Below are 26186 nucleotides of genomic sequence, written 5' to 3'. Positions count from 1 at the left end.
ACCTTTCGAGCTCTGTGTGTTTTATGATGCACTCAGAGTCCTAATTCCAACATACTTTTTCTCTTTGAAGGTTGCTTTGTTGGATGAGGAGGATTCTGAACATACTGACTGCCCATTAACTATAGAATGCTCTGTCACACATACTTCCAGAACAAACTAACTTCAGAGGCACTAAGTGGGAAAGAAGTTTGTTGAATAAATATTGTAAAATTGTCATCTTGAATAATTAAAGGGTGAATGTGTTGGTAAGATTTGTGAGGAGTTATACAACACAAAAATGCTACATGGAGTCATGAAGGCCACAAAAAAAAGTCTACTAAACTTACACGTAAAGCTTTTCAGCTTTTGAAGACTCTCTATACCTAAATACTTTTGCTGCGTGGAAGCAGTATTAAGGACTTCAAGCAACATAGAATTTAATGTAGCAATAAGTGGATAATAAGTACTGCTAGAAAATAAAAACAATGTTCAATTAATCCTGTGGATTAAAGATGATCTCAAATCTTTATAAACTTTCATCAGAAAGATCAAACACCTCAAACAAGGAACAAATTGAAAACCACAAACCTGCTAGTTCCTTTTCCAAACTTGGTTTGGGTTTTCTGGGGAGGGGTGTGCTGTGCAGAGGAACATATGGGAATTGCATAGCATGGTGGTACAAAATCTATATTGTCTTATGGAAAATAAAGTAGAGCAAGTAGGATACTATGAAAAAAAGTACTTTCATTTACTGTCAACCTCAGCTTTATTTTTTAATTTTATGTCAGTCTGGGAAAGAATGCCTTCCATGACACAAGTTCCTTCTGAGCTACTGTACCAATATCTTCTAAGATGTAATTTGTTGGTAAAGCTTGTTACTTCCTTTAGAAAGAATGAGTGATACCTGTACACTTGCATTGAACATATTTGAGCTTGATGACTGCGAATATCCTTGCCTGTTTTTTCTCCTTTTTAATTCTGTGTCACCACCATCAATCTGGATGCATACATGTGCATATCCCTAACTCACCCCTGTGGATAACGTATTCATCCTATAACACTGTATTTCAGTTTCAGGACAGTGATGGTTGGAGTAAAAGCAATGAACCATTTAGCAGTTATACTGCAGTCAGTTGCAAAGTATCTCCTGGTGTCTCTCTCTCCCTACCCATCTGCAGCAATAATCATCAAAGATAGTCTTTAAAATAGTGACACAACTCTGTGAGTATAACAAGCATTAAAATCTAGTTCAAGTTACCACACCATTTCTGACATCAACCTCATTAATACTGCTGTATCATATCTGATTCTTAAAGACAGAGTACCTTTAATTACATTTCTTTGGTGAGTATAAAATAACATGAGTGACGAGAAAATAACCATTCTAGTTGTGATGAGGAATACAATAACCCATCACCATAGCAAAGAGTATATTTTATTTGAAAAATACGAATAAAAGATTTTGTCCCTTTTTTTTTTATTAAAAGAAAACATAACAATTTCTATCAGTAACACTTGCATAAGGAGGTATAATTTACATTACACTTCTGTTAAAAAAAATATATATTTTTGGAGACTTTGGAAAAATAAGGATGGCCCAATACTTGCAACACACTCCAAATGTTCCTTAGAATATACCATGCCATTTATCTGTACTGCAAGTACAAGGTCTTAGCACTTTATAATGCACAAAGTAACCCTAGGCAGCATAATTTCATATTTTTCTCTGCATTTAGAACTTCTCCTTTGTTACTCTTTGTGTGAGTGTATAAGTTTGTTAACTCCAGACTGGTCCAACGCTTAGATTTTTTGAAGGATTATTTTAGAAAGCTTTAGACCATATAAATTTCATGATTCCTTTTAAATACCAGGAAAACATATTCACTTGGACATTTTCTTGCAGTATGTACAACTAAAAGTACTGCATAATAGAATTTTAAACAAAAAATGCTTACTGTTAATTTTGTTTTAGAAGAAGAATGCAAAAAATAAAGTGCATAACAGAGTGAAATTACTTTCAGAATTTAGTCTTCTGTGCTCATGTAAGAAATTTCACTATATGAATCTTAATGTAATGAAAGTTGAATTCATGCTCTCCTTTCACTGTAAAGTGTATTAAGTTACATTTTTGACTGGTTTTAGGTTGACAAAACATTTTAACATTTTAAAATACTCATACAAACCATTTTCTCAAATGACATATCAAGATTATGGCATACTGAGCGTCCCCAACATTACAAGAAAGAAGGTTTATTTGAAAGAATGCAACTAATTAATTTGGTGTAAATGTATTATTAGTTTAATGGCTGTTGCAGAAATGAAACTGTAAATTGGAAAGACCTTATGCATAATTTTTCTGTGTGTCATTTAACTTAGTATCTTCCAGTTAAAGTCAAACTGGCAGTTTTCAGGGTTTAGTTGGTAAATTGCACCAAGATTGCTATGCAGGCTAATAGGAAATTATCTAAGAATTACGACTACACGAAAGGTCCATGAAAGCTTTAAGCAAAGTCTATACCATCAGACTTAAACAATAAACTAGGAGTTTCCCATAATACTTTCACAGAAGGTATACTTCATTTAAATCAGCAATGCTACAAAATGATCATGCCCTCCATGGTGTACAGCGTTAATTTTCTTCCAGTTTGCTCAATGTTAACATAGAAATTCTCAAATATAGTTTAAATTTATTTCTAGGACACAAATGACCAAACAAAAAATTTGTGGGATCAAGAAAACATATAATTAAACCTGTTCTTTCTGCACTTATTGAAGCCCTTTTCTGTGGCCCTGAAGATTTAATAGTCTGCTATTAGTCATGCAAACAACACGGCACTGTGATGTGTATTCTGAGTAAAACACCAGTAACCATAGCAAGCATGCAGACATACCATGACAGAAAAGGACACTGGCAATCACTGTGGATAGGGCACACCAAAAAGCACACACTGCAGCATCACTGGAGCAGTACTCAACAACCCTGCAGTGTTTTGAAGGATTCAGAATTTCTGGAGTTGTGGGCATGATGCACGTGCTGCACAACAGCAAAGAGCACCAGGAATGGTGAAAAGGACATTCTTATTTCTCTGAGATGTGACCTCTTTCCCTCGTTAACATTAGAACAAGAATGTAAGGAGTAATTATCTGCTTATGTCATTAAAATTTTGTTGACTTTAAGCTTGCATGTTCTATGATGCAAATAAGAATAAAACAACAATGGGAACACTGCTTAAAACACAAAATACAACTGAGTTTCCCTTCTTCAGTATAGGGCCAGAGGGAGCAGACATGTTGATAATTAATACCTGGCTCTAGAAATTATACTACAACAGTGGATGCAGTTTTATTATTGCTGATGTTACAAATTATGTTGTAAGATTTTCTTCTTAGCACTCTACAATATAAAACTCTAGATGGTGGCATTAAGAGAGTGTGAGCCAGGTAAAAAGAACATTTCTCCTCATAAAATCCCGAACAACTAGTTGCTTCATTTGGAACAAAACTGAAACATATCCTAACTCTAATCTCAAAAAAGACAGCACATAAACCATTCTAATCTTTAGGATGATCCTTACTGCATTAAAGCATCTGTCTTACTTTACAATTAGAATGTCTCCTTTAATGTACTTCTAGAAGTTTCTGTATTTGGTAAAATTAAAACAATACCAACAAATTTAAAAAAAGATAAACAAACAATAAAGCATCTGAACATAGGTTATTAAACTACTTTCAAATCATCAGCAGAACATTTTAGGGTTCCGAGTTTTTTCCCCTCTAAATTGCCCTGTGAGTTCAGATGTCGAGAGAAAGGGAAAATTTACAATTTTTAGGTTGCAAACTTGAAACAGTAGTAAAAAACAACTCCAAAACTATAGTGCAACTAACACTTTAAAAGTTTTGAAAAGTTTCTTAAAAATTTATCTGCTAATTTTTCCAGAAGGCTGTTAAAAACAGAGGCAGTCCACTACATCAGAAAAAAAATTTAAAAATTAAAAAAAAATGTACAAAGCAGAACTCATCAGAAGTTTTTGTCATGTGTAGGGCCTACCCAACCATACAGTGAAGAAAGGAAGGCATAAAAGGTACATTTTTCTCTACTAAGCTGAAGGTAAGGGGCAATTAAAATGCACAGTGATGAGTCTAATGGCGTGTACAGATCTGTATTACACCAGTCCGGAGAGTAAAAAAAACCAGTACAGTTTCTGGAGAGTTTCCCTAACAGATGTGTATTTCAAGATGTCCGCTTCCCTAAGTGCAGCTACAATCCCTTAGCAGCTGAAGACTGCAATAGATGGTGAGCCTTTAAGGTCATTATCTTTCATGGAATATTATGAGTGTCTTCTCTCATAGTAGTATAACAAGAAGGACAAACAAAAGGTTGAAGTTTCAAACAAAACAGGAAATCACTAATCTGCTGGATTAGGTGTTAAATAGCCTGCAATGTTAAGCAGAACTGATAAGCAGCTCTGCAACACTAAAATGTTACTAACATGAATTAATTTATTTAATTGATTCATTCTAATAAATCAGTGCATTTTAATTTTTTCTTACTACATTAACTTTAAAAGTTCCTGTTCCTATAGTGTTTGAAATAGGGAGACAAAGGCTTGTTCTGCTTAGATGGAAATTATTCTAAGAGAAATTAAATCTAAGTAGATTGAACTAAAAAGAAAAAAGCATCGTGATCTTCTCTTTGTTTTTATCTTCTCTATTCTGATGTTTTATCAGCAGCTCTATTTTGGTTTTAGTCACACACGGAATTAGAGAGACATTATGATTAAGAACTCTGTGTTGTAAACTGACTGTTGTAGCTCCTGGACTCAGACCAGCAAAAGATTTGAAAAGCTTCATCCGTTGACATAAGTGAAGCACAGTGAACCAAACAACTGCATAGTTTAATGGTGCTGCCATTGCTGTTTTTATTGAAAAAGCCTATGCTTCATCTGCTTTGCTGTATAAAAAGTACTTTGGACCTGTTCCATTTAAATGAATGATGCTCCTGTGAAAAGACAAAAAGAGAAGCACAATTCTGGAAACAACAGTTTCTCTAACACGCATTAACAGAGCAGCTCTGGGGTTATGGGCTTGAACCATGTTTGCACTAATAGTTAACGATGCCCTCCCACTACTAGCTGGTTATGAATGAAAAGATTATGAAAGAAATAATGAAATGACATTATCTCAATGCAACCTGCTAATTCATTAAGATTAAATCATCAAAGGACCATTTATTTAAGTGGACAGGTGTGAGTTATCCCTTCTATAGAAGGAAACAGACTTAGCATTTCTCACACTGATAGTAATCCCCATGGCTACCTCACATTGGGATCACAAGGCCTAGAGCACAGCTTGAAATGCAATATCACAACCACCTTCAAGAGATTTACTCCTTTATTAGCTATCTTCTTAAACAGGCATGACTATAAACTCACTGTAGCTTGGAGATGTTTAGGTATTGTTACAGATACAGTACCATGGACTTTATTGAGCAATTAAAAAATATACACAAGGGACAATAGTTCCTTTTTTTCTGTATTTTTCAAAATTTGACTTTCTTCCACTTGGAGAACCCAGTTTCAAATATGAAAAGGGCACTTGTTCTACAGTAACTGCATACAACTTGCTCAGTTCCAAGTACTGCGTTCATTTTCTGTCGCCATTGCTGTTGTCATTTCTTCAGTTGTTTATGACCTTCTCTTTTCTAGGAATTGTAACTAAGTTGTTCTTTCTGATTCTATTTCTCCGTAGAGTTCAGCCAGTTTCTTGAACTCAGGTCCCCAGTCACCAAGGTAATTATAATCCTGGTCAGAGTGTGTTGTGGCTGAATCCAGAGAGCTGATAGATCCAGCTTCTGATCTATGACCCTCATAGGCATATGTCTGTAGGGAGTCATAGGGGGGCACGGTGGGGTCCAGATCAGCCTCTGCCAATCTTTGTTTAATGAACTCCTGAACATCTATACTGTCAAGGCTTGAGGATAGATGATGCCTGTGCATAGGCTTTACTTCAGGACGAACATCTCTCCGGTATTTTAGCTCCTCAGCAGCCGATGGGTTTCTCAGTGCTGTGATGTCAAATGCTTCTGTGTCTTCTTCTCCACCACCCTCATCATCATATGTCACGACATTTTCCCGGACATCTTCTTCTGAAATGATCAAGGGCTCCTTCTTGCTGCGTCTCAGGGTGATGAAAAGGACCACAATCGCTAAAGAGAAAACTGCAGATATTAGAGCAGGTTTAAAGTTTACAGCTGAATTAAGTACATGCGTGCTACAGAAAACAGCAAACAGTAAGTTATGAACACAGGGGTTTAATACGTTCAGGATAATGGTATTTGGGATCATTATGTCAGGCACATATATTGCTAAGGGAGCAGTGTTTTTGTTGTATAGTGAGTTACCTGAAGACAGACGACTGCATGCCTGGAAAGCACCCACAAAATACAAACAGCTCTGTTTTGATATAGCAACATGTGGAAGTGCAGTAAGTTGAGACCACACAGTTGAGGGGAAAATTAATAATGCTCTACTGAAACTATGAACTCCTGATAGAGCCTTGTCTTCCCAAGGGCCAGTAAAGAGCCCTACTAATATCTTCTTTGCTACTAGTATTTTCTTTGTGGGGTTGCTAAGGTTTCTTGAGCCAATAACAAAATCCACTAGTTAGATTATAAGAGATCTCATAAAGGAGATAAAAGAGGATAACATTCTTTCAGCTAGAAGAGAAATGAGAAACTAAGGCTGACATTTTTCAGGGCTTTGAATGCTTCAATAAAACTTCAATAAAAATTTAGTGTGTACACTGATTTAAAAGTAAAAAAAATAATTTCTTATGAATATTCAATGTTGGATGATAAAATGTAAGATTATAAATTAAATGTATTACAGTAGATTTTAAAACAATTTTCTGACAAGACAGTTCTCAAGTAGCCTGTGAGAAAAGGAGTCTTTAGAAAATGTACAGTCTTTAGAAAGAAAAAATCCTCAAAATCTCAACTCTCATTACTTCTTGCCATTTCTATAAGAACTCAGAAAGGCAGTAGAGAAATATGTAATTTGTGGATCTACCAGGAAAAAACCAAAAAATAACAAACCCCCCCCCTTTTAACTAGTGAGTAACATTCAAACTGGTCTAAGAAAAAAAAAAAAAGTCAAGAAAAAAAGTACTTGCAAGGACATTTATCAAATGGAGTTATTTTATATTCTCATATGTCCCTTGCCCCTGTGGATTATGCGCATTGCTATCAGCTTATCTCAGAAAGGTAATTAAGAAATGTTTTTTATATAGTGCTAATGGTGCTCCTTACAGTGCAATGCATTTCAAAAAGCTTTCCTCATCTCTTTTCTATTATTTTTCACACTGTTCTAGACATGGAATTAGAGTCAGTGGCTTTTTGAAATCTTTCCAAATTATAGAAAAAAAGATCTGCAGTGCTAATTACTTGATAACCTCCGAAAAATCATTTCCACGTTCACAAACGTACTTAAGAGGCATTTTTCTCTATTAATTTTAGCTAAACCTTTCCCCCCTAAATCACAGCTGTTTTTCTAATTACCTGATACTAAAAGACAGCAGCCTCTGATTCAAAACCATATCATATTAAATTTTTCCACCCTGTCACATTCCAAGAGCCAGTGGAAGGGTAACATTACTTAATATTGAAAGTGGCTTACCAAGAAGAATGACAACACAGAGCAGGATTGCAATTAAAGCTCCTGTGCTCAGTCCAGCTGAGGAGAGGAAAGCTTCAGCATGGCAAGTTCTCACTCGTCCATCTCTCTCACAGGCACAAACCCTAATTGTGAGAGTACTGCTGCTGCTGAGAGGGGGCACTCCACCATCAGAAATCAAAACTGGGAGGTAATAGATATCCTGAGTGGTCCGACTGTATCTCCTTCGTCTTGTCATGATACTGGCTGTATTATCTGCAGTGTGAAAAACAGAATATCATTTTAATGAATCAAAAATGAAAAAAACGCTATTGACTCTGTTACCCATCCAGTAGAAGCCCAGGGCATTTTAAAACCAGTCCTAGAAAATGCACAGTCTAGAATTAAAACTTGACAGGAAGCATTTGTGGCCAACAGAGAAAAAGAAGAGAAAGATAAAAGCATTACATAAATAAGATTATTGAACCTCATGGACCTGTCTTAGAGTCTAGATGAATTATTATAAGCATTTTGGGCCCAGTTTGCAAGCATTTTAGTCCTATGTTATGCTGTTGGTAATATATGGAAAATTATAAATGTACCTGGAATTCTGAGAATATCTATTGTGAAAATATTCCACCATATAAAATCCTCTTTTTTCTCAGAAGAATGTTAAAGGTCTTAATAAAAATTAAAATAAGACTTTCACGTTGTACACACAGATGAATCAAGTCAGCTTTCAGAAAACAACTGAAAGCACAGGGGCCAAATACTGATGCTCTGGGGAGGTCAAGAGAAGGAAGAAACAAGGGCAAGCTCTTCTCCACAGTTCTTAATCTCAGTAATGCTGATATTTTTTCATTACCTTATTATTAAGAAATAAATTATTTCCACTTTATTCTGGAACTAGACTAGAGAGCAAATTGTTCTGTCACAGAATTGAGTCAATTGATTGAATAAATCAAGCTTGAGATCACTGAAATTCAGATTGCATTGCCTGCCCCTAAAGCAGACTAAGATGTGGCCTTAAGGCCAGAATTGCAGGTTGTGCCCATCCATGACAATCTTACTAGGCTCTGCCAGTATGTTTTTCTTTTCTAAGTTACAATTTAATGTTACAAGTCTAATTTTACAAATTTAGAGCTGCTTGTTCTTTGATACATTTATGGTTTTCTACTATTACTTCATTAAATGCAGTATATAAAAACCTCAATGATTTGGTTTAAAATACCTCATAAAAATCAAATTATTTTACTGAACCCAGATTACTAACAGGTAGATTGCATGTGTTTTTTCAATGCATATACTGGTACAGTCAGGGAGTAAAATAAGCCTTTCTGCTACAAAATATTTCATAAAATACTTTCCCTTCTTTCTTTTTTAACAATATCTCACTTGTCTGACAGAATTTTTTTTTTTTTTTTAATGCTACACTGTCAGTGCCAACTTCCTTTATGCTGCTGGAGGACACATGAAATATTCAGTAGCTCAAAGAGGGAAACCACCACAGAATACAAAATCATCTTTAGCTGGTCTGTGTGTTAGCTGTCAAAGCAGTGATAGATTGAGCTCTACTTCATCCCAAGAGCAGAAATAAACCTGTACATCTGGAATTAGTACTTAATTTCAAACATATTTAACATAAAAAGAAGCTAATATTGTCATATTTAAAAGGTGATGACTTCTGCCTTTGCCTTTCTACACTTATAAAAAAGTTTCATCATAATTTCTACATATGCATGAAAAACTCCACTGACTTTCTGACTGTAAAGAATCCAGTTGATAATTGCTTTCCTTACTTGATATGCAACTTTTTACAGATTATCAGCACAGCCCCCATCTAACAACTTCTTTTATTTTCTGCAGTTTCAAGTTGTTAAGCAAAACAAGTCTGGGGAGTATGATCTCTGGAACACTGGTTGGTCACCCTACTGTATTTTAGCACTCTTTCTGGTATTTCATTGGTCTAGACCAACTAGGATTCTCTCACATAACACCCAGTTGGAGCTAATAACATATGAGAGGGACATTTTTCCAGCAGGCAGTATGGACAAGAGTGAAGCAGGTTTGTCTCTTCCCATTTTACACAGTGCTTCGATATTATTCCAACAGACTGTGGATCCTTAAGCAGCCCTAAATAGCCTCATGCTATTTACTTCTTCTCCTTTACATTACTTCTTGTGTGACGTGAGAACATTGCAATACAATTTTCACATTATTTCATAAAATCAAAAGATAAAAACCCCACATTAATCTGAAATTGGAACTCCACTGGGTGCTACGCAGGATCTAGAAGAGATAAAAGGCTGAGTGGTATGTGGTGTACACAGCCAGCCTGTGGTACTAAGCTTCACTGAGAAGTCCTGTTTTTCATTAAAAGTGGTTCTATTTTTCTATTTCTTTTACCTCAGCACTAATACTGCCACAATAAACTGAAGTCTAGAAATCACCTAGAAATCTCTCTTAAGTCTAGAGAAGGGTAACACTCTCATATGCACTTTTTAGCACGTGTACATGTCAACAGAAAGAAAACAGTTTCAAACAAGTGACACTTCTAAGGAGTAGCATATTTCAAGTTACAAAAATTGAGACAGTGATAATCACATGAAGATATCCAGAAAGAATACCTTAAAACTCCAAGAATATGCTCAAGATCTCAGCTTGAAATGTGATTTCCTATTGGTAGTAAGGGAAACCATATATATATGAGCTAAGCATTAATATGAAAATCTGTCATGTCTCTCAACCCAAAAGGAAATATTACCAGATCTTATACTGCTAAATCCAAAAGGTGACCAAAAGGTGACAAATAATACGAACAGCCTTTCATTACTGATTAAAAATCTACTTCATTTCTGTTACAGCATCAACAAGCCACAGACACTTCAATTCTGCTACCTTGTCCAGAGAAGTAAAAAAGTTCTACAAAATTTTCTGCATGTGAATCTTCCTGGGCTTACACTCAAAGAAGACCCTGAATTCAAATCTGACCAGGAAAGCAGAACCACCTCCTGTTCTCTGGCATAAATCTAAGAGTGAATGATGTAGTATCACACAATATAGCTACAGGAGCAGTGATGAAAATGAATCCTGGAAAAAACAACCAAACAAAAAACAAAAAACAAACAACACCAAAAAAATCAGAGACCAAATATAATGAAGAAAAATTGAGAAATTCTGAGCAGGAGTCCAGAAACAATGAAAGGATTTAAGCACAGAGACTACTGGTGAAGCTGTAAAGGAAAGAGAAGTCAGGTATGAACACGTATGCTATAAGGATAACTGTGGACAGACAGGGGTAAAACTTGTAAGGACAGTAAATAAAAACTGTTAGAAAAGTAAAAAAGAGAAGACCAAAATGGTAAAATGGAAAAAAAGGACAATTCAAATTTCAAAAGTGAAAAAATTTGAAAAAGAGCTACAAGTAAACCATGCTTGGCTGGGATGGAAGACAAACAAAGAAGGGACATTTTTCTACTGTATGGGATAAATACAAATTGAAATAAGTGGACATTTTTTCTTGTAAAGTTTTATTTGTTAAATTAAATTTATTTTATTGAATTGTTAAAATCACATAATTTAATTTTAGTCAAAGAAAGAGACAGAATTTCAAAAATTTGCAACTATGATTTTTTTTCCCATTCTTTCTCTTTTAGAATTCTTTACAAATTAAATCTTTAACATTTTTTACAGAGAAGGAAACTGCATCTAAGAACCGATTTTTCAAAGATCATTGAGAATCAAGGATAGTGGAAAACTATCAAAGTTAATGACATTGGCATAGTAATCATATTCTAGTCAGAGCTGTGTTCTTGAGGGCAATGGTATGTAAGGGCATGCCTGCAAAACTGATTGATAACAAAAGCTTAGCCAAGCTGCAGTACCATCTGCATCCTGACAGCTATTCTAATGTTCTAAACTTCCATGTTTTAATTGTTTGCATTCCTTTTGAAAAACTATCAGAAGACCCTTTGAGAAGGGAACTAAAAAGACAAAAACTTTTAAGAGAAGGATCTTAACATGAAGCAAAAAAAAAAACAAATCCCACAAACTGTAAAAGCTAAAGGTAGCCAGGTATGAAGACAGATGCTGGTGACCTATGAACAAGTTTACTAAAGTGAAAAAATACCATTTTTTTTTTTAATCAAGAAATTTAGTTTGAAAAGGAGGAGCAGGGATCAGGGATCATGTATCAAGAAATAGCTTTGATACCTGAAAACAGATGCAGCAAACCAGCACAGGAAAAATTAACTTTACAAGAGTGGAAGAAAGGACAGATGGAATAGGGGGCATATAAGGAAGCAGCCCAAGCAACAAGAGACCTTATTAGAAAAGCCAAAGGTCAGTTAGAATTAAATCTAGCCAGAAAGATCAAGGGGAATAGCAAATATTTCTATAGGTATATTAAAGGTATAAAGAAGATTAGGGAAGGTATGGGCCCCATCAGAAAGGAAACAGATAACCAGTAACAAGTGATACGGAGACGGCTGAGGCCCTCAATGCCTTCTTTACCTCAGTCTGCACTGGCAAGGGCTCTAGCCACACTCCCAGAGTCACAGGAGATAATGGCAGGGGCTGGAAGGAAGAACTCCCCATTGTGAGGATCAGGTTTGTGACCACCTGAAGAACCTGAAAGTGTACAAGTCCACAGGACCTGATGGGGCACACCCAATGGGCACTGAGGGAACTGACAGATGTGGTTGCTAAACTGCTGTTGATTATATTCCGAAAGTGATGTCAGTCTGGTGAAGTTCCCACTGACTGGAAAAGGGGAAACATAGCCCCCATTTTCAAAAACAGAAAGAATGATGAACCAGGGAATTACAGGCCAGTCAGTCTCACCTCTGTGCCCAGTAAGATCATGAGCAGATCCTCCTGGAGGCACTGCTGAGGCAGAAGAATAATGAAGAAATGACTGGGTATAATCAACACAGACTCACCAAGGGTAAATCATGCCTGACAGGCCTATGAAAAGGTCACAACATCAATAGACAAGGGAAGGCAACAGACATAATTTACCTGGACCTGAGCAAAGCCTTCAGCACTGTCCAGTACATCCAGGTCTCCAAGATGGTAAAATATGGATTTGATGGATGGACCACTCAGAGGATAAAGAACTGGCTTGATGGCTGCACCCAAAGAGTGGCTGTCAATGTGTCCATGTCCAAGTGGAGGCCAGTGACAAGTGTAGTCCCTCAAGGGTCAGTACTGGGATCAGTCTTGTTTAACATCTTTGTTGGTGACATGGACAGTGGCATTGAGTGAACCCTCAGCAAGTTTGCTGATGACATCAAGCTGTGTGGTACAGCTGACATGCCGGGAGGGAGGGGATACCTTTCAAAGGGACCTTAACAGGATGGAGAAGTTTGCCCATGCCAACCTCATGAAGTTCAACAAGGTCAAATGCAAGGTCCTACATCTGGGTGGAGGCAATCCTCTGATTCGGCACTGATATGGGCTGGGCAGTGACTTGCTTAAGAGCAGCCCTGAGAAGAAGGACTTTGGAGTGCTGGTGGATGAGGAGCTCAACATGAGCCATCAGTGTACACTTGCAGCCCACAAAGCTAAACTGGATCCTTGTCTTGGATCAAGAGAAGCGTGGCCAGCAGGTAGAGGGAGGTGATTCTCCCCCTCTACTCCACTCTCACAAGAACCTGTCTGGAGTACTGTGTCCATTTCTGGAGCTCTTATTAAAAAAAGACAGGGACGTGCTGGAACATGTCAAAAGAAGGGCCACAAGGATGGTCAGAAGGGTGGAGCACCTCTCCTGTGAAAAGAGACTGAGAGAGATGGGGTTGTTCAGAATGGAGAAGACTCCCAGAAGAACTTATTGTGGTCTTCCAGTAACCTAGAGGGGCCTATAAGAAAGCTGTTGAAGGAATCTTTAGGATCTCGGATAGTGGTAGGACTAGGGGGAATGGATTCAAACTAGAGTTTGGTAGATTCAGATTAGACGTTTGGAAAAAGTTCTTCACCATGAGGGTGGTGAGACACTGGAACAGGTTGCCCAGAGACGTGGTGGAAGCCCCATCCCTGGAAGTTTTTAAAGCCAGGCTGGTTGGGGCTCTGAGCAACCTGACCTAGTGGGAGGTGTCCCTGCACATGGCAGGGGGGTTGGAACTGTGTGATCGTTAAGGTCCCTTCCAACCCCAACAATTCTATAATTCTATGACAGAGAAGGAAGACAAGTGTCTAGGATTGCAGCAACAGCACTAGGATGATGAGAACTATAGATTTGAATCTCTTAAACTTGGAAGGAAAGACATCTTTATCATAATAGGTTTAAACTGTGAATTTCACCTCTGAGAAATGTGATAAAAGAACAAGGATTCACTAGAGATGAAAGTTTTGGCTGTTAAGGGAAATTAAAAAAATCCAGCATAGGGAAAGAAAGATTTATTTGATCACCTGTGGTGAACACTGCCCCATTTCATGATGTGAACTTTGTTGCATTTGGGCTATGCTTTGCAAAAACGACAATCAGAACTAAGATTCATCTCAAGAAGGTTACACATGGGAAATTCTGCATGGCTCCAACTCAGCTGCTCTGTAAAATACTTTGACACATTATACATTACAGGCAGGCACAAGAGAAATGGAAGTAAAAAAATGAAGTAAAAAACAATTTATATCTTAAGGCATCCGATAATTTTCAGCTTTGCTTATATCAGCAGTTCAAGTTTAGTAATGTTTCAGAGAAGTCATAGCCAATTAAATCCAAAACAAAACATATTGGAGTAATTTGAATTTCTTGTATTTCTAAAGTTAGAATGGTTAATTGGTCTTCATGGGACTAAACTGGTAGGCATTTCTGTTTCATTTCTTTACTGATAACACTTGCAAGTATTTCCTTCTCTTATGCTGGTTTCAAAGCTATTGACAATGAGCTTTTTTTCTGGTTCACTAGATAGCAAAAATGGAAAGCAACACTGAGCAGAGTTTGGGGGTTAAAACACAATTATTCGCTTGTGGATTGGTTTGTGAAATGTCAATCGATAGCAGAACTGAAAACAAATATGAAGAAACTATGCACTGTGCTCTAATATATCTACTTCATCAGTCTTAGATTCCATTTTTTATCAAAAAAATATTGAAGAAGTTCACAGAGCTGTGAAAGAAAAATGTCTCCTGTCCTAGCTATTCTTTGTTTTCTGTTCTTTTCATTTGTGGTGGAATTTCACTTTTTACCTTCAGATGATTCTGTGATAATACCTACTCAGTATGCAACCTGTTTACATTAACATCACTTCTACTGACTGTACTTACAGACACCATGGATAACACTAACTTCACACTTCCTCAGATACAATTTTTCTCAAGTTAAAACTTGTCTAATTGAGAGGGTGGTATTTCATGGAAACCAGTAGTAACTTCAAGTACTACACCACAAGAGTGTACGCAACTTTGACTTGCATACCTTTTTGCAAGAAAATTTGATGCAAATGAAGGTAGGAGCTATGTTGCTGTTTCCCACTTCTGTTTGGTTGCATAGTGGGGGGTTCAACCTGACTTACTTTGGTGCCACTTCTGACAACCTAGAGCAAGAAAGACGTGCTCTGGTACCTGGAGTGCTTATTTGTAACTTTAAAGTTCTGAAGTCAGTTCACTGGTTTGCCATAGACTTCGTATGCAATATGGTTACAGATGAGAATTTTCAACATATTAGGAAAGAGGGATAAACAGAAACTTCTGCAAGGGAATTCATGCTGGGATGGGGTGATTCCTCTCTGGAGGTTGCTCTCTTCCTAAATTACAACAATGCCAAGTGAAACTGATCTTTTGTGACCTTTTTTGATCTGAAACAGAGAAGAATATTAATTTGCATAACAGGCACGTGTGGGCAAACATATTAGAAAATTCATCTTAAACAGATGCCATTGAACGCAGATATTATAGAAAAACAGGTCTCTGCTTCTGTGGGTATGAAAGTATCTTGTGGCATAACATTAAAAAAAAAGGAATCTTCAAAGGAATAGTATTAGAAAGATGGACTAACTCCAGAATATTCTTCATCAATGGGAAATTTTCAAAAGGCCAGACATATGAGACAAGCAGGCAGAAGCAAAAAATAAAACTGCAACTATTTTAGTGAATTAAAACCTTTGTCCTGAGGAAATAAAAGGAGAAAAAAAAATGGAAAGCATTATCTGGGGAGTTGTTCTTTGAGAGAAAGGTAAATTTTGTCTAATTTCAGAAGATGGCAGTCTCAATTTACCAAGGTAAGGAAATGTACAAATTTTACTGGCAGTGTTGGGGAAAAACCAAAAACAAGAAACCACCAGCAAAATAGTGCCTTATAGTCCACAAAATTCATAAATGTTCCCTTGGACCTAAGTCAAATGTCCTTTGGGGCTTCAGTCTTTTGCCATCTCTCTGAAAAGTGCAGTGTAACTTCTGGAAAAGGCCTCTGATAGGTTAAAAAAAAGGGAAAGAGGGAATGAATTTTTTAAACTTGGACACCAAGAGAGATTATGGAAGTGTGCGATTGTATATTAGTATTTGGGGATATCATACCAATGACATAAGCTCACATGCATTTTCAAAAAACCCTAAGAAGTTACTGCCACATTAGTATCTAACTACTCTGCTGAAGCAATGGAATATTATTGACTTGAATTATATACATACTGGGATTTTATATTTCTGCAACCTATACAGGCAGGGAGGGTCAAACTATGAAATATGCCTGGGCAAGTCCTCTAGATTTCAGTCAAAATGCATATATATAACTGTTAAATTATATATGGGGAACTTTTATTCAGTATTGCATTTGGGCTTAAGGAGCAGAATTCTGTTGTTTCAGGTTATGAAAATAAGGGAAGAAAATGTCTACTGAATTTTTTGTGGCAAGAAACCTTTGTTCTGGATAAATAAAAGGAAAGGATAACTGGCTCCAAAGATGACTTCAACAGAAATATAGCTTTGCAGTGACAGATCCAGCTACCACTGACTTCCACTTTTACTGTGACATCTAGTTTTTGTTTTTAATCATTCTGCAAAATATTATTAAAAACATCCTTAGGAAATTAAAATGTCGTTTTTTTCTCTAAAAATTATAACAAACAGAAAGAAATATAACCCTTCAAGAATGCTAGCCTTTATGGAATAATTAAATTCAGAGGTAAAAATAGCAGTTACCATGTGTTAAGAGCACTCCTAATTATTTTCAATAACTAATGCTCGAAACCAAGAGGTTTCAAAAGTACAAACTTGTCACAGACAAAAGAGAAGCCTCTTCTTCCCAACATCTCTCAGCTATTTTCTAGATTAGAAAACAGGAAAAATTAGTTTCTGAATAGGAACAGTTTATATGAATCATATCATCTGAATTTTCATATGAAAATATGAAACTGGTGAATTGTAGATATTGCATATTGTGAATGCACTTTGTAAGTTTCAAAGATATTTTACATACAGATGATATTACAAAGAAAATGTCCCAATAAAAGGTAATCTTTAAACAGTACAATGGAAGGGTTATGTGCCAAGCGAAATAGTGACAATATTTTGCTATGATTAGAGATAAACTGTCATTGTATAAATTACATGGACAAATTGGACACTGTGTTTCTGGGGTCTCTGTACCTGTAGAAGTTTTATATGAGATACTACAAGAAGTGTAAATCTTCAACTGTTCCCCTCCCCACTTCCCCAAATCCACTTTACAATAGCCCAAACAATGCCTTCTGCTGTTGTTGGTAAAGTCATTATTCACTGCTCTTGGGAAGTAACAAGAAAGCAAATACTGCATACCATATACTTATATCCAAAGATGACATTACCTCATTAGACATTCATTAAAAGTTCTTACCTTCTTATAAATCTTTATAAATCATAGGTAAATAACTTATGTAAACATGCGGTCTTTGAAGTACAACACAGAATTTTCCTCTGGTAATACAGATCCCAATTAAAAATATGTTCAAAATCATAAAATGTGTACCTTATAAAGACCAATTCTTTAAATAGAGTTATTCAAAAGTATGCCTTGATGTAAATAACTGGTATTGAAATGAATATGACCATGTTCTCTCACGTAAGATCACAGCCTGAGTTTATTTGAATCTTAGACTCATCACTTAAGGAATATTTTTAATATACCATAGAACCATAGAATCATCTTGTTTTTAAAAGATTGTTTCTTTTCTTGTTTAGAAAAGAGATTTAAGATCATCAAGTCCAACTTTTAACCTAGCACACTACCAATCCATCACTAAACCAGGATGCTCAGTGCCACAGCTATGTGTCTCAGAAGATAATTCCATGTCACTGCTGTGAAATAAAACCAGCCCACACATACTTCCATACATGTATACAAACAAAACTTATATATACAAAAGCTCAAAATAAAAGCTATAGACAAGCATTAAAGGTGTAGTTTAATTTTCATCAGGTAACAAAATGAAAACCATTATGTAATATTCAAGAAATACTAAGGCCGATACGAGGTTTTGTCAGAAAGGCTGCATCACTCTTTGATTCCAGATAAGTTCAGAGACACTTGGCTGGGTGACTCTGAAGGCCATTTTACTTCTGGGCTTATCTGATATGATTTTCTTATTGTGCTTTTTAGGCACACTTTGTTAGGAAGGGTGTGAAGCAAGAGACTTAAAAATTCATGAAGCATTGAATGACCTGCTCTTGCTATCAGAAGTAAGCACAAATCCAGCTTTTTATGCCCCTTAAATTCTTTTTTTCCCCTTTAATCAGTGACCAGCAATAACCTTGACTCTACCCACTTCTATTCACCTAAAAATAGAAGAGATTGCCAGCATCTTTTTCATTAATCACTTCACAAAAGACATTACTGAATGTATGAAACAAAAATGATAAAATAAAATTAAATATAAAAGTCACATGCAATATCTAATTATTCATAGTTTGCAATATGTTGCTAGCCATTTTCTTGGTGTCAGCCAGTTCAGTGAGGACATATTAGTTTTCCCCTTCATCAAAGAAATGCACAGAAACTGTTCTGTTCAATGAGACATCCAAGACAAAACAGAGACCAAATTCTTTAAGATTTATATGTTTGATTTACCTTCATTGTCCCTTAGAGTAAAGTTGGGATTCAATGAAATCCCTTCATCAAGGGAAAAATGGAATCTTGCCCCATTTGCAGAGTTATCTTTGTCAGTTGCAGTGATAGTCTGAATTACCTGAAATAAAAATTAACAGTGAGTGTGCTGAAATTTGAACTTGACCCAAGTAATACCTGACCTCAGCAGGATGCTCAAATTTACCTTATTTTAATTTTCTACTTGGTTGCTGATAAATTCAGCTGATAAAATAACTAGGCCATTAGCTTGATTTCTCTTGCATGAAATATTTCAGGAAGCACATTTCAGATCTGGATAAAAGCTTGTACAGCATCTACACTTTCTGACATTCTAATATGGCCAGGATGGTACAGAGATTTTCATCATCTACTTTGCTTCCTGGTGACTTTCAGAATTACAGTTTCACCTAAACATGTTTTTATAGAGCCTAAATTCATACTGAACTGGAATGGTCTATGTGGAGCATCATCTGTTTGACATCCCAGTAATTACATGCACTTCAATATTAGTTAGGAAAAATTAATTGTTTAAACAAAATGGCAGTTATATAATAACAGCTTACAGTTTAAAATTCTTGTTAAGAATAACTTTTTAATTGCTGGAGAACAGAACAGGCAGAGCAGCAGCCACTTCTTGTTTTATTTTGGTTTGCCCAAAAGGAACAGAATTAGATGTAGCAATCATACTTGAGAGAGATATTTTTGAAAGGTAGGACCTTTGGCCCCAAATGTCCTGGTGGTTCTTAAAATTTAGTTTCAACTAAAAGTGAACTAAGCTTTTGGAATGTGTGACCAAGTAATATTTCTATCTCTGCTTTCATTTTCATGCTGCACCTGGAACCTCAAGTGCTAAAAGAGAATTTAATAAAAGTTGTTCTTGTGTTACAGCCTGTGAAGCCCACACAGGCTGCTGCACAGAGCTGATAGATATCCTGAGGGGATGGTAAAAGGAGAAGGGAGAAGTGCTTTTTTCATAAGAATTTTTCTGTGCAGTGTGCAGCAGCAGTCTGTCTGGGCTGAACCTGAAGCATAAACAGTGTGGGCTCAAGTGGTTTGTTCTGTTTTAAACTAACACTAAAACTAAGTGACAGCACAGAGTTTCCTATCTCCAGTCACATAAGAGAAGCAGAGCAAATGCATTTTAAAGCCAATGGAGTAGAATCCTTATTCCATTAACTACATGCCCTGTAATATATTTACTATACACACCAGAGACAATTAATATGGAAATTACTGATGATAATTACTGAGAATATTTTAAAAGTTTGATGTAACATTTTTTTTGCTGAACTGTATCAGAATAAGATCAATCTGAAATGCCTGTAGTCACGCAGTTTACCAAAGTCACGGCAATATTAGTCAAAGTTTGCCAAAAGCTAATTGTTCTCTGTTTAATTTTGCAATGGTGTTGTATCTATTATTGAAACAACTACTGTGTAAAAGAGAAATATAAGATTTTCTTTTCATGTTGAAATAGCATGAGGCAAAGAAGACAAAAAATGTTGATAGAAGAATATTTTTAAGAGTATTAGTTTCTGTTATTACTCAAATACTAAAAATCTTGTTAAATATCATACCTAGATGTAAAAAAGACAGATAAGACTTTTAAAAAGCATGAACTTATTAAATATTTTTTATGTCCTCAATGTTGTTTATCAGTGATATATATATCATTTTGCTATGCTTTTTCAGCTTCCTTTTGACAGCCTAATAGAGAAACTTTTGTCCTGTTGCCTTCTCTTACCTAAAATATTTAGTGACATTTTACAGAATATTGCTTCAACATTCCATTTTTCAACAAAATACCTTTGATCAAGACTTCAGTATAATAAGACCAATATAAAAATTGTTTTAGGACTAATTTTAAAACTCAGTAAAATATATTCCCCGATTTCACACATAGAAATCTGATTATCCCCTGAATTCACCAGTGTATGTAAAAAAAACATTGCAGCAGATGGCACAGAAATCATGTATTTCCATGTAGAAAACAGCTATTGTATGTATAATAGGACAAGTCAAAATGATTTTGACAGAACTGTTTGACAGAAGAGGTTCACAGGGTCTCAGGAAAGGCTCTTGCTTTGTAAAGAAAAGATCTTGAAGACTTGCATTCAGAGGTGAGGAACCAAAATATGTGTCCTCTTGACATTCAAAGGTATTGTTAACCCTTTTCAAAGTAACAGACCAACTAAGTAATGGCATCTTGGCAGACTTGCACCGTACTGAAGCTGATTAAAATAAAAATGTAGACACAGAACCCAAGCTACTATAAAGCTCTCTTGACAACACTGAAGTGATGAAACTGAAAAGTTATGCTCCTTTTCTAAAGGCAAGAGTTGATGAGAAAAGGAAGAATTTCAGGAATGGATGAGAAAGGAAAAGGATTGAGAATAAGTGCTACATTCTACTCAGATGCTTTTCAGAACTGAATCAATAAACCAGTCAAAATATACATGACAAACTTATAGCAGAAGTGTTCCTTGCCAACTAACATAGATTTCCTTTGGCTATTAGAAATAACAGCATCTAGGATGAGGTAGCTCATGTTGTCAGCACAGTAATTATACACACTGATTCTGAAAAACTGTGTGTGTGTATGCATAAGCACAAGTACTCACACTAGTGAGTTTATTTACTTTGATAGATAGTGCCAGGGAAATGACATTTCACTACTGCCACAATGTTTTCTATTTTTTTTCTCTAAAAAAACACCTAGAAAAAATGTCATTTTGGAGAGCTGTAGTGAATTTAATTAGCAGATTTAGTCAGATAATTTAACAAGTTCATAAAGTGCCAGGACAAACAGAGAACTTTGAAACTTTCAGAAAACTGTCAATACTTCACTCCATCTTTCAGAACACACTATTTAAATGTCTCTTCTTTTTTTTTTTCCACAACATTATTTGCTGTCATTGTCTTAAAAGTAATAAAACACGTCACATTCAAAGCAAAGGAAAAATTCATTTGTAAGTTCACTTTGTGGCAGACAGCAAAATTTAATTTTCCTACATTACATAAGTTCCAAAATCATTCACAAAACGAGTGTCTTTATAAAAGCCAGAGTTCTCTAGATCTGGCTACCATCTAGGCTAAAATTACAGGTGCTTTATCTAATTTAATGTACAACATCTACCTGGCATCACCTGGAATCTCTTGGAGAGACTTCTGACAAGTTTTCTGTTTGAGATGACTTAAGTTTATTGTAAGTTTATTGGTTTTTTGGTTTTTGTTTTTGCTTTTTTTTTTTTTTTTTTTTTTTTTTTTTGTTTGGTTTGTTTGGTTTGGCTTTTTAAAGTAAATAAAACAAGATGTGGAGAGAAAAAGAATGAGACAGGCCATGCAATTAAATGATACTGTGATTTCTCTCCGTAGATGCCTCTTCTGAGAATAAAGAAGCAAACACAAAGTGTCTTCCAATGACAAACTATTAGTTTATCTTGGATGTAATAAATTCAAAATAGATGTGCTGACACATGAAATAAGGACCCTTGCAGGGCAATGTCCAACCTTGAAGTACTAGTTAAGCAGAGGTGCACTGTAGCACCTGACAGAATTTCTTCTTTAGTGATACATCTTATGAAATGCTGACATAGGAAGATATAGAATTGAGAATAAATACTGCATTTTCAGCAATTCAAACTCATTTGGCTGGGCATGCTTTTTAGCATATGGAGCAGTTGTATTGCTCTCCTTGCTTATTTGTCCCTCCTTAATATTTGTTGAACACTGTTATTTTCATTTTTAACCTGTACAGTTTTATCTTCTGAGTAAGAGACATGTATTTTGTGGTTTGGGTTTGGGTTTTGGTGCATTGCAATGGTGACATAATCTTTCCTGAAGACTTGTTATACAACGCAGATAGAAATTAGTAAATACCATGTACATTGTTCAGTCCTGTTAGCTTAAGCATACAACAGCCTGCTTATCTAGCTCTTCATATTAAACTACCACTTGTAGAGTCCTTCATAGAATCATAGAATCATTTTGGTTGGAAAAGACCTTTAAGGTCATCTACTTTTAATCTAGCACACTGCCAGTCCACCACTTAACCATGTCCCTGAGCACCACACCTTCATGTCTTTTAAATACACCCAGGGATGGTGAGTCAACCAATTCCCTGGGAAGCCTGTACCAGTGCCTGACAATCCTTTTGGTTCTTTCTAATATCAAATCTAAACCTACCCAAGACAAAAATTGAGGCTATTTCCTCTCATTCTATTGCTTGGTACTTGGTAGAAGAGAACAGCCTTCACCTCACTACACCCTCCTTTCATGTAGTTGTAGAGAGCAATAAGGTTTCCTCTCAGCCCCCTTTTCCCCAGGCTAAACAATCCCAGTTTCCTCAGCCACTCCTCATAAGACTTCATGGTAGCATTAATCTTGGCATCTAAACAGGTCAAGAGCTGCAATAACTAGGAGAGAAATGCAGCACTGATCCAAATCAGGAGCAAAGGCTGCTATTGTAAAATTTATTTTATCCTTTACCCATTTCTCACATAAATTTCCATATGCAAAGCTACTACTGGAGAATTAAATCTTTACTAACAAGAAACATGAGATGCTTAACAACAATATTCCTGGCACACAGAGCATTTCTGAGTTAGTTTTATTGTAGACTTTAGCTTGTTATTTAAAATAACAATTATTTCACAATTACTGTTAAATAACACATTTTTTTATTTCAGAGTATGTTGAAAACAATTGCAATTAGTGATAAGAAATTTTTTTTCTCTAATTTTGGTTTTCAGGATATTATCTTTAATGAGAATGTTTAAAGGAGCTATTCAGTTGATGGAGGGACCAACTTAGATTTTTCAAAGGCTTTCAATGAGGTATCTCAACAAAAGCACAGAAGAAAATTATGCAGGTAAGAGAGAAGGTCCTTGCACAAATTGCTCAAAAGACAGGAAATGAGGTCTCTTCTCTAAATTGTCTATTCCACAGGAAAGCAAGTCACAGAGATTTCCTGCTCCACTGAGATTTATGCTGGGCCACTTGTTGGTCAGTGTAATAATAAAGGTTTCATAAAGTGTAAGAATAATCTGCCCATAAAATCTACTAATGATACTGAGATGTTCAATGAAGTAAAGAGGAAGGGCTGACACTAAAGACTTTCCAATACTCACTAGCCAGGCAATACAAAGACAGGTGAAATTAATTATACATAGACCTAGAGCCTTAACTTAATGTACATGATGATGATCTCTGAGCTGGCCATTACTTCTAATAATATTGGTGTTATGGCAGGCAGTTTTTGCATTCAGCTCTTATTAGTTATTAAAAAGCAAAGTCACTGGTAGAAATTGCTAGGGAAGGAACCAGAGAAGAAAGCAGAGATCATCATATACTATGAAGCATAAGCTATACTTCATAGAATCATCAACCACTGCATACCTGTATCTTGAATCTTGATTCCCCATCTCAAGATGAATAGAGAGGAATTGGAGAAAGGAGGACAAGATGAATGATCAAAAGTCTAGAAGGGCTTTATCACGGGCTGTCCAAATTAAATAGGACTCTTCAGTCTAGACAAGAGACAGCTGAGGGGCAATGTACTAGAGATTTATGACTGGTATAGAGATAATAGGGATCAACTTCTCTCTCTCTCTCTTTCTCTTCTAACACAAGAACTGGTAAATATCAACAGAAGACAGAATGGGAAGATAAAAAAAAAAAAAAAAAAAAAAAAAAGGTGGTAGGTCTTCCCAAAACAAGCAATTAAACTGTAAAATTCCTGCTGCATGGGACAGCAGATATCAAAAGTATCAAAAGTTTATGTTTGTTGTAAGAAAAGCTAGACAGAATCAGATGATATGTTTATTAAAAGATTAATGAAGACATAGAAATGTTTTCATTATGTCCAGCATCCTTGGCAAAGGATATAATCTGCATATGATCTGAGACAAGGAAAGTATTTGGGGTAAGTATTATACACACTTGCCATTAACCAGCCATTTCACTGTATTTGAAATCTTGCATATCATGTGATACATAGATGAGAGGTGCTAAATCCACTCCATCTACTTTTTTCAGGATATTGACTTGTCAGATTCCATTTCTTTTCTGACTAGATTAAAATTTTGCCTGTCTTTAATTGAAGAAAGTTTGGATATTTTTTGTAGCAACAAGCAAGATACATTGCTTGAATTCCCAAAGCTTCTCCCTCAGCCTAATACAATTAAATAAGTTGAATCAAATGTGACATATGAAAATGAAATCAGAAAGTATTATGATGTATGTTCTCCGAATGAAACTTTTTAAAGATGTGGCATTAAGAAATAAAGTCATAAGTCTTTCTTACTGAGAGAAAGACAACTGTGAGAGTTACCTGACCAGGCTTTGCATTCTCGCAGACAACTGTGTCATAGTCTCTGTCGAACTCTGGAGGGTTGTCATTGACATCCAGGATTCTAACACCAACTGGAACGTGGCTCACTAGCTCAGGATTGTCTGCAAAATACACAAGGGGGTATAAAGCCTTTAGAAATATTCAATATTTTGTGACATCCTCAGTTTAAACATAGCTTCTTAACACATTAGCTGGATGAGAACTATATGCAGACATTTGGGTAACAAGATATTAAAAAAATATTGTTTGCTATGCTTCATTAACTGTATTGAAGAAATAATTAAGAAAAAAGTGGAAAGAATAGCATGAGTCTTAAGTCACTGTTATATTAGTGACTTAAGGTGGCAATAAAAACATAAGTTACTTAGAATTAAAAGTAGGATAAAGCTGTTGGAACTATCACGTATTATCACAGTGTATAAGGAATTCTTGTAGAGTCATAGAAACATCAAAGCTGGAAAATATCTCAAAGATCTCAAAGATCATCAAGTCCAGCTGTCAACCAACACCACCATGCCAGCTAAATCATGTCCTGTAGTGCCACATTTACTTGTTTTTGATCAGCTCCAGGAATGGTGAATCCAGCACTTCCCTGGACAACCTGTTCCCATGATAAACTGCTTTGTAATGAATGTGAAAGTGCCATCATAGTGTTTAAGAAAATCTAATAAAACTTCTCTTCTTCTCAGTCCCTTACAAGAGTTTATGAAATAAAATAGCAAAATATTAAGAAAATACGAATATATAGGCACATATAAACTTCTCCCAAGCTTGAGTTCAACTTTATCACAAGTAACTATGCTATCACACAAAGTACATGATTGTTGCTTTAACAGTGTCATATTAGTATGAAAACAATGTCTAAGAGTGTCTTAGGCAATGATCTGTACTTGCATGAGCTCAACCTCAAAAAGAGCTCTCCCTCAGGGAGCACAATAAACAGAATCCCTTCAATGAGAATACACTTTCTATAATAAAATGGGAAAAAAAAACACACCGATATTTAAAAAAAAATACATAATTACTTTATTCTTAAAACTAAGTAAGAAAATATTTTGAGACACTTAATTTGAATGACGTTTTTAAATCAAACTATCAGCAGAAGCCAGGAAAATCATTATTTCAAACAACAAAATAGAAAAATTGA

The 26186-nt window shown here is 35.7% G+C and overlaps 1 protein-coding gene across 3 annotated transcripts in view; it reads right to left on the bottom strand.

The window, feature by feature from the left end:
* Positions 1-5693: 5693 nt before the first annotated feature.
* The window catches only part of CDH18 (cadherin 18), a 156187-nt gene continuing 135694 nt past the window's right edge, over positions 5694-26186 (bottom strand). For 2 of the 3 annotated variants that reach the window (XM_008498041.1, XM_030444868.1), the window contains exons 8-11: positions 25019-25140; positions 18670-18787; positions 7653-7904; positions 5694-6184 (exon numbers count right to left, since the gene is read on the bottom strand). In XM_008498041.1, coding sequence (XP_008496263.1) covers positions 5694-6184; positions 7653-7904; positions 18670-18787; positions 25019-25140 — 983 coding nt within the window. Of the gene's footprint in view, positions 6197-7652; positions 7905-18669; positions 18788-25018; positions 25141-26186 lie in introns of all 3 variants that reach the window. The other variant, XM_030444866.1, reaches the window with a different exon arrangement.

Source organism: Calypte anna, chromosome 2 (genome assembly GCF_003957555.1).
Source record: "Calypte anna isolate BGI_N300 chromosome 2, bCalAnn1_v1.p, whole genome shotgun sequence".
Taxonomy (NCBI): domain Eukaryota; kingdom Metazoa; phylum Chordata; class Aves; order Apodiformes; family Trochilidae; genus Calypte; species Calypte anna.
The sequence above is the reverse complement of the archived record's forward strand: the minus strand, read 5'-3'. Positions and strand labels throughout refer to the sequence as shown.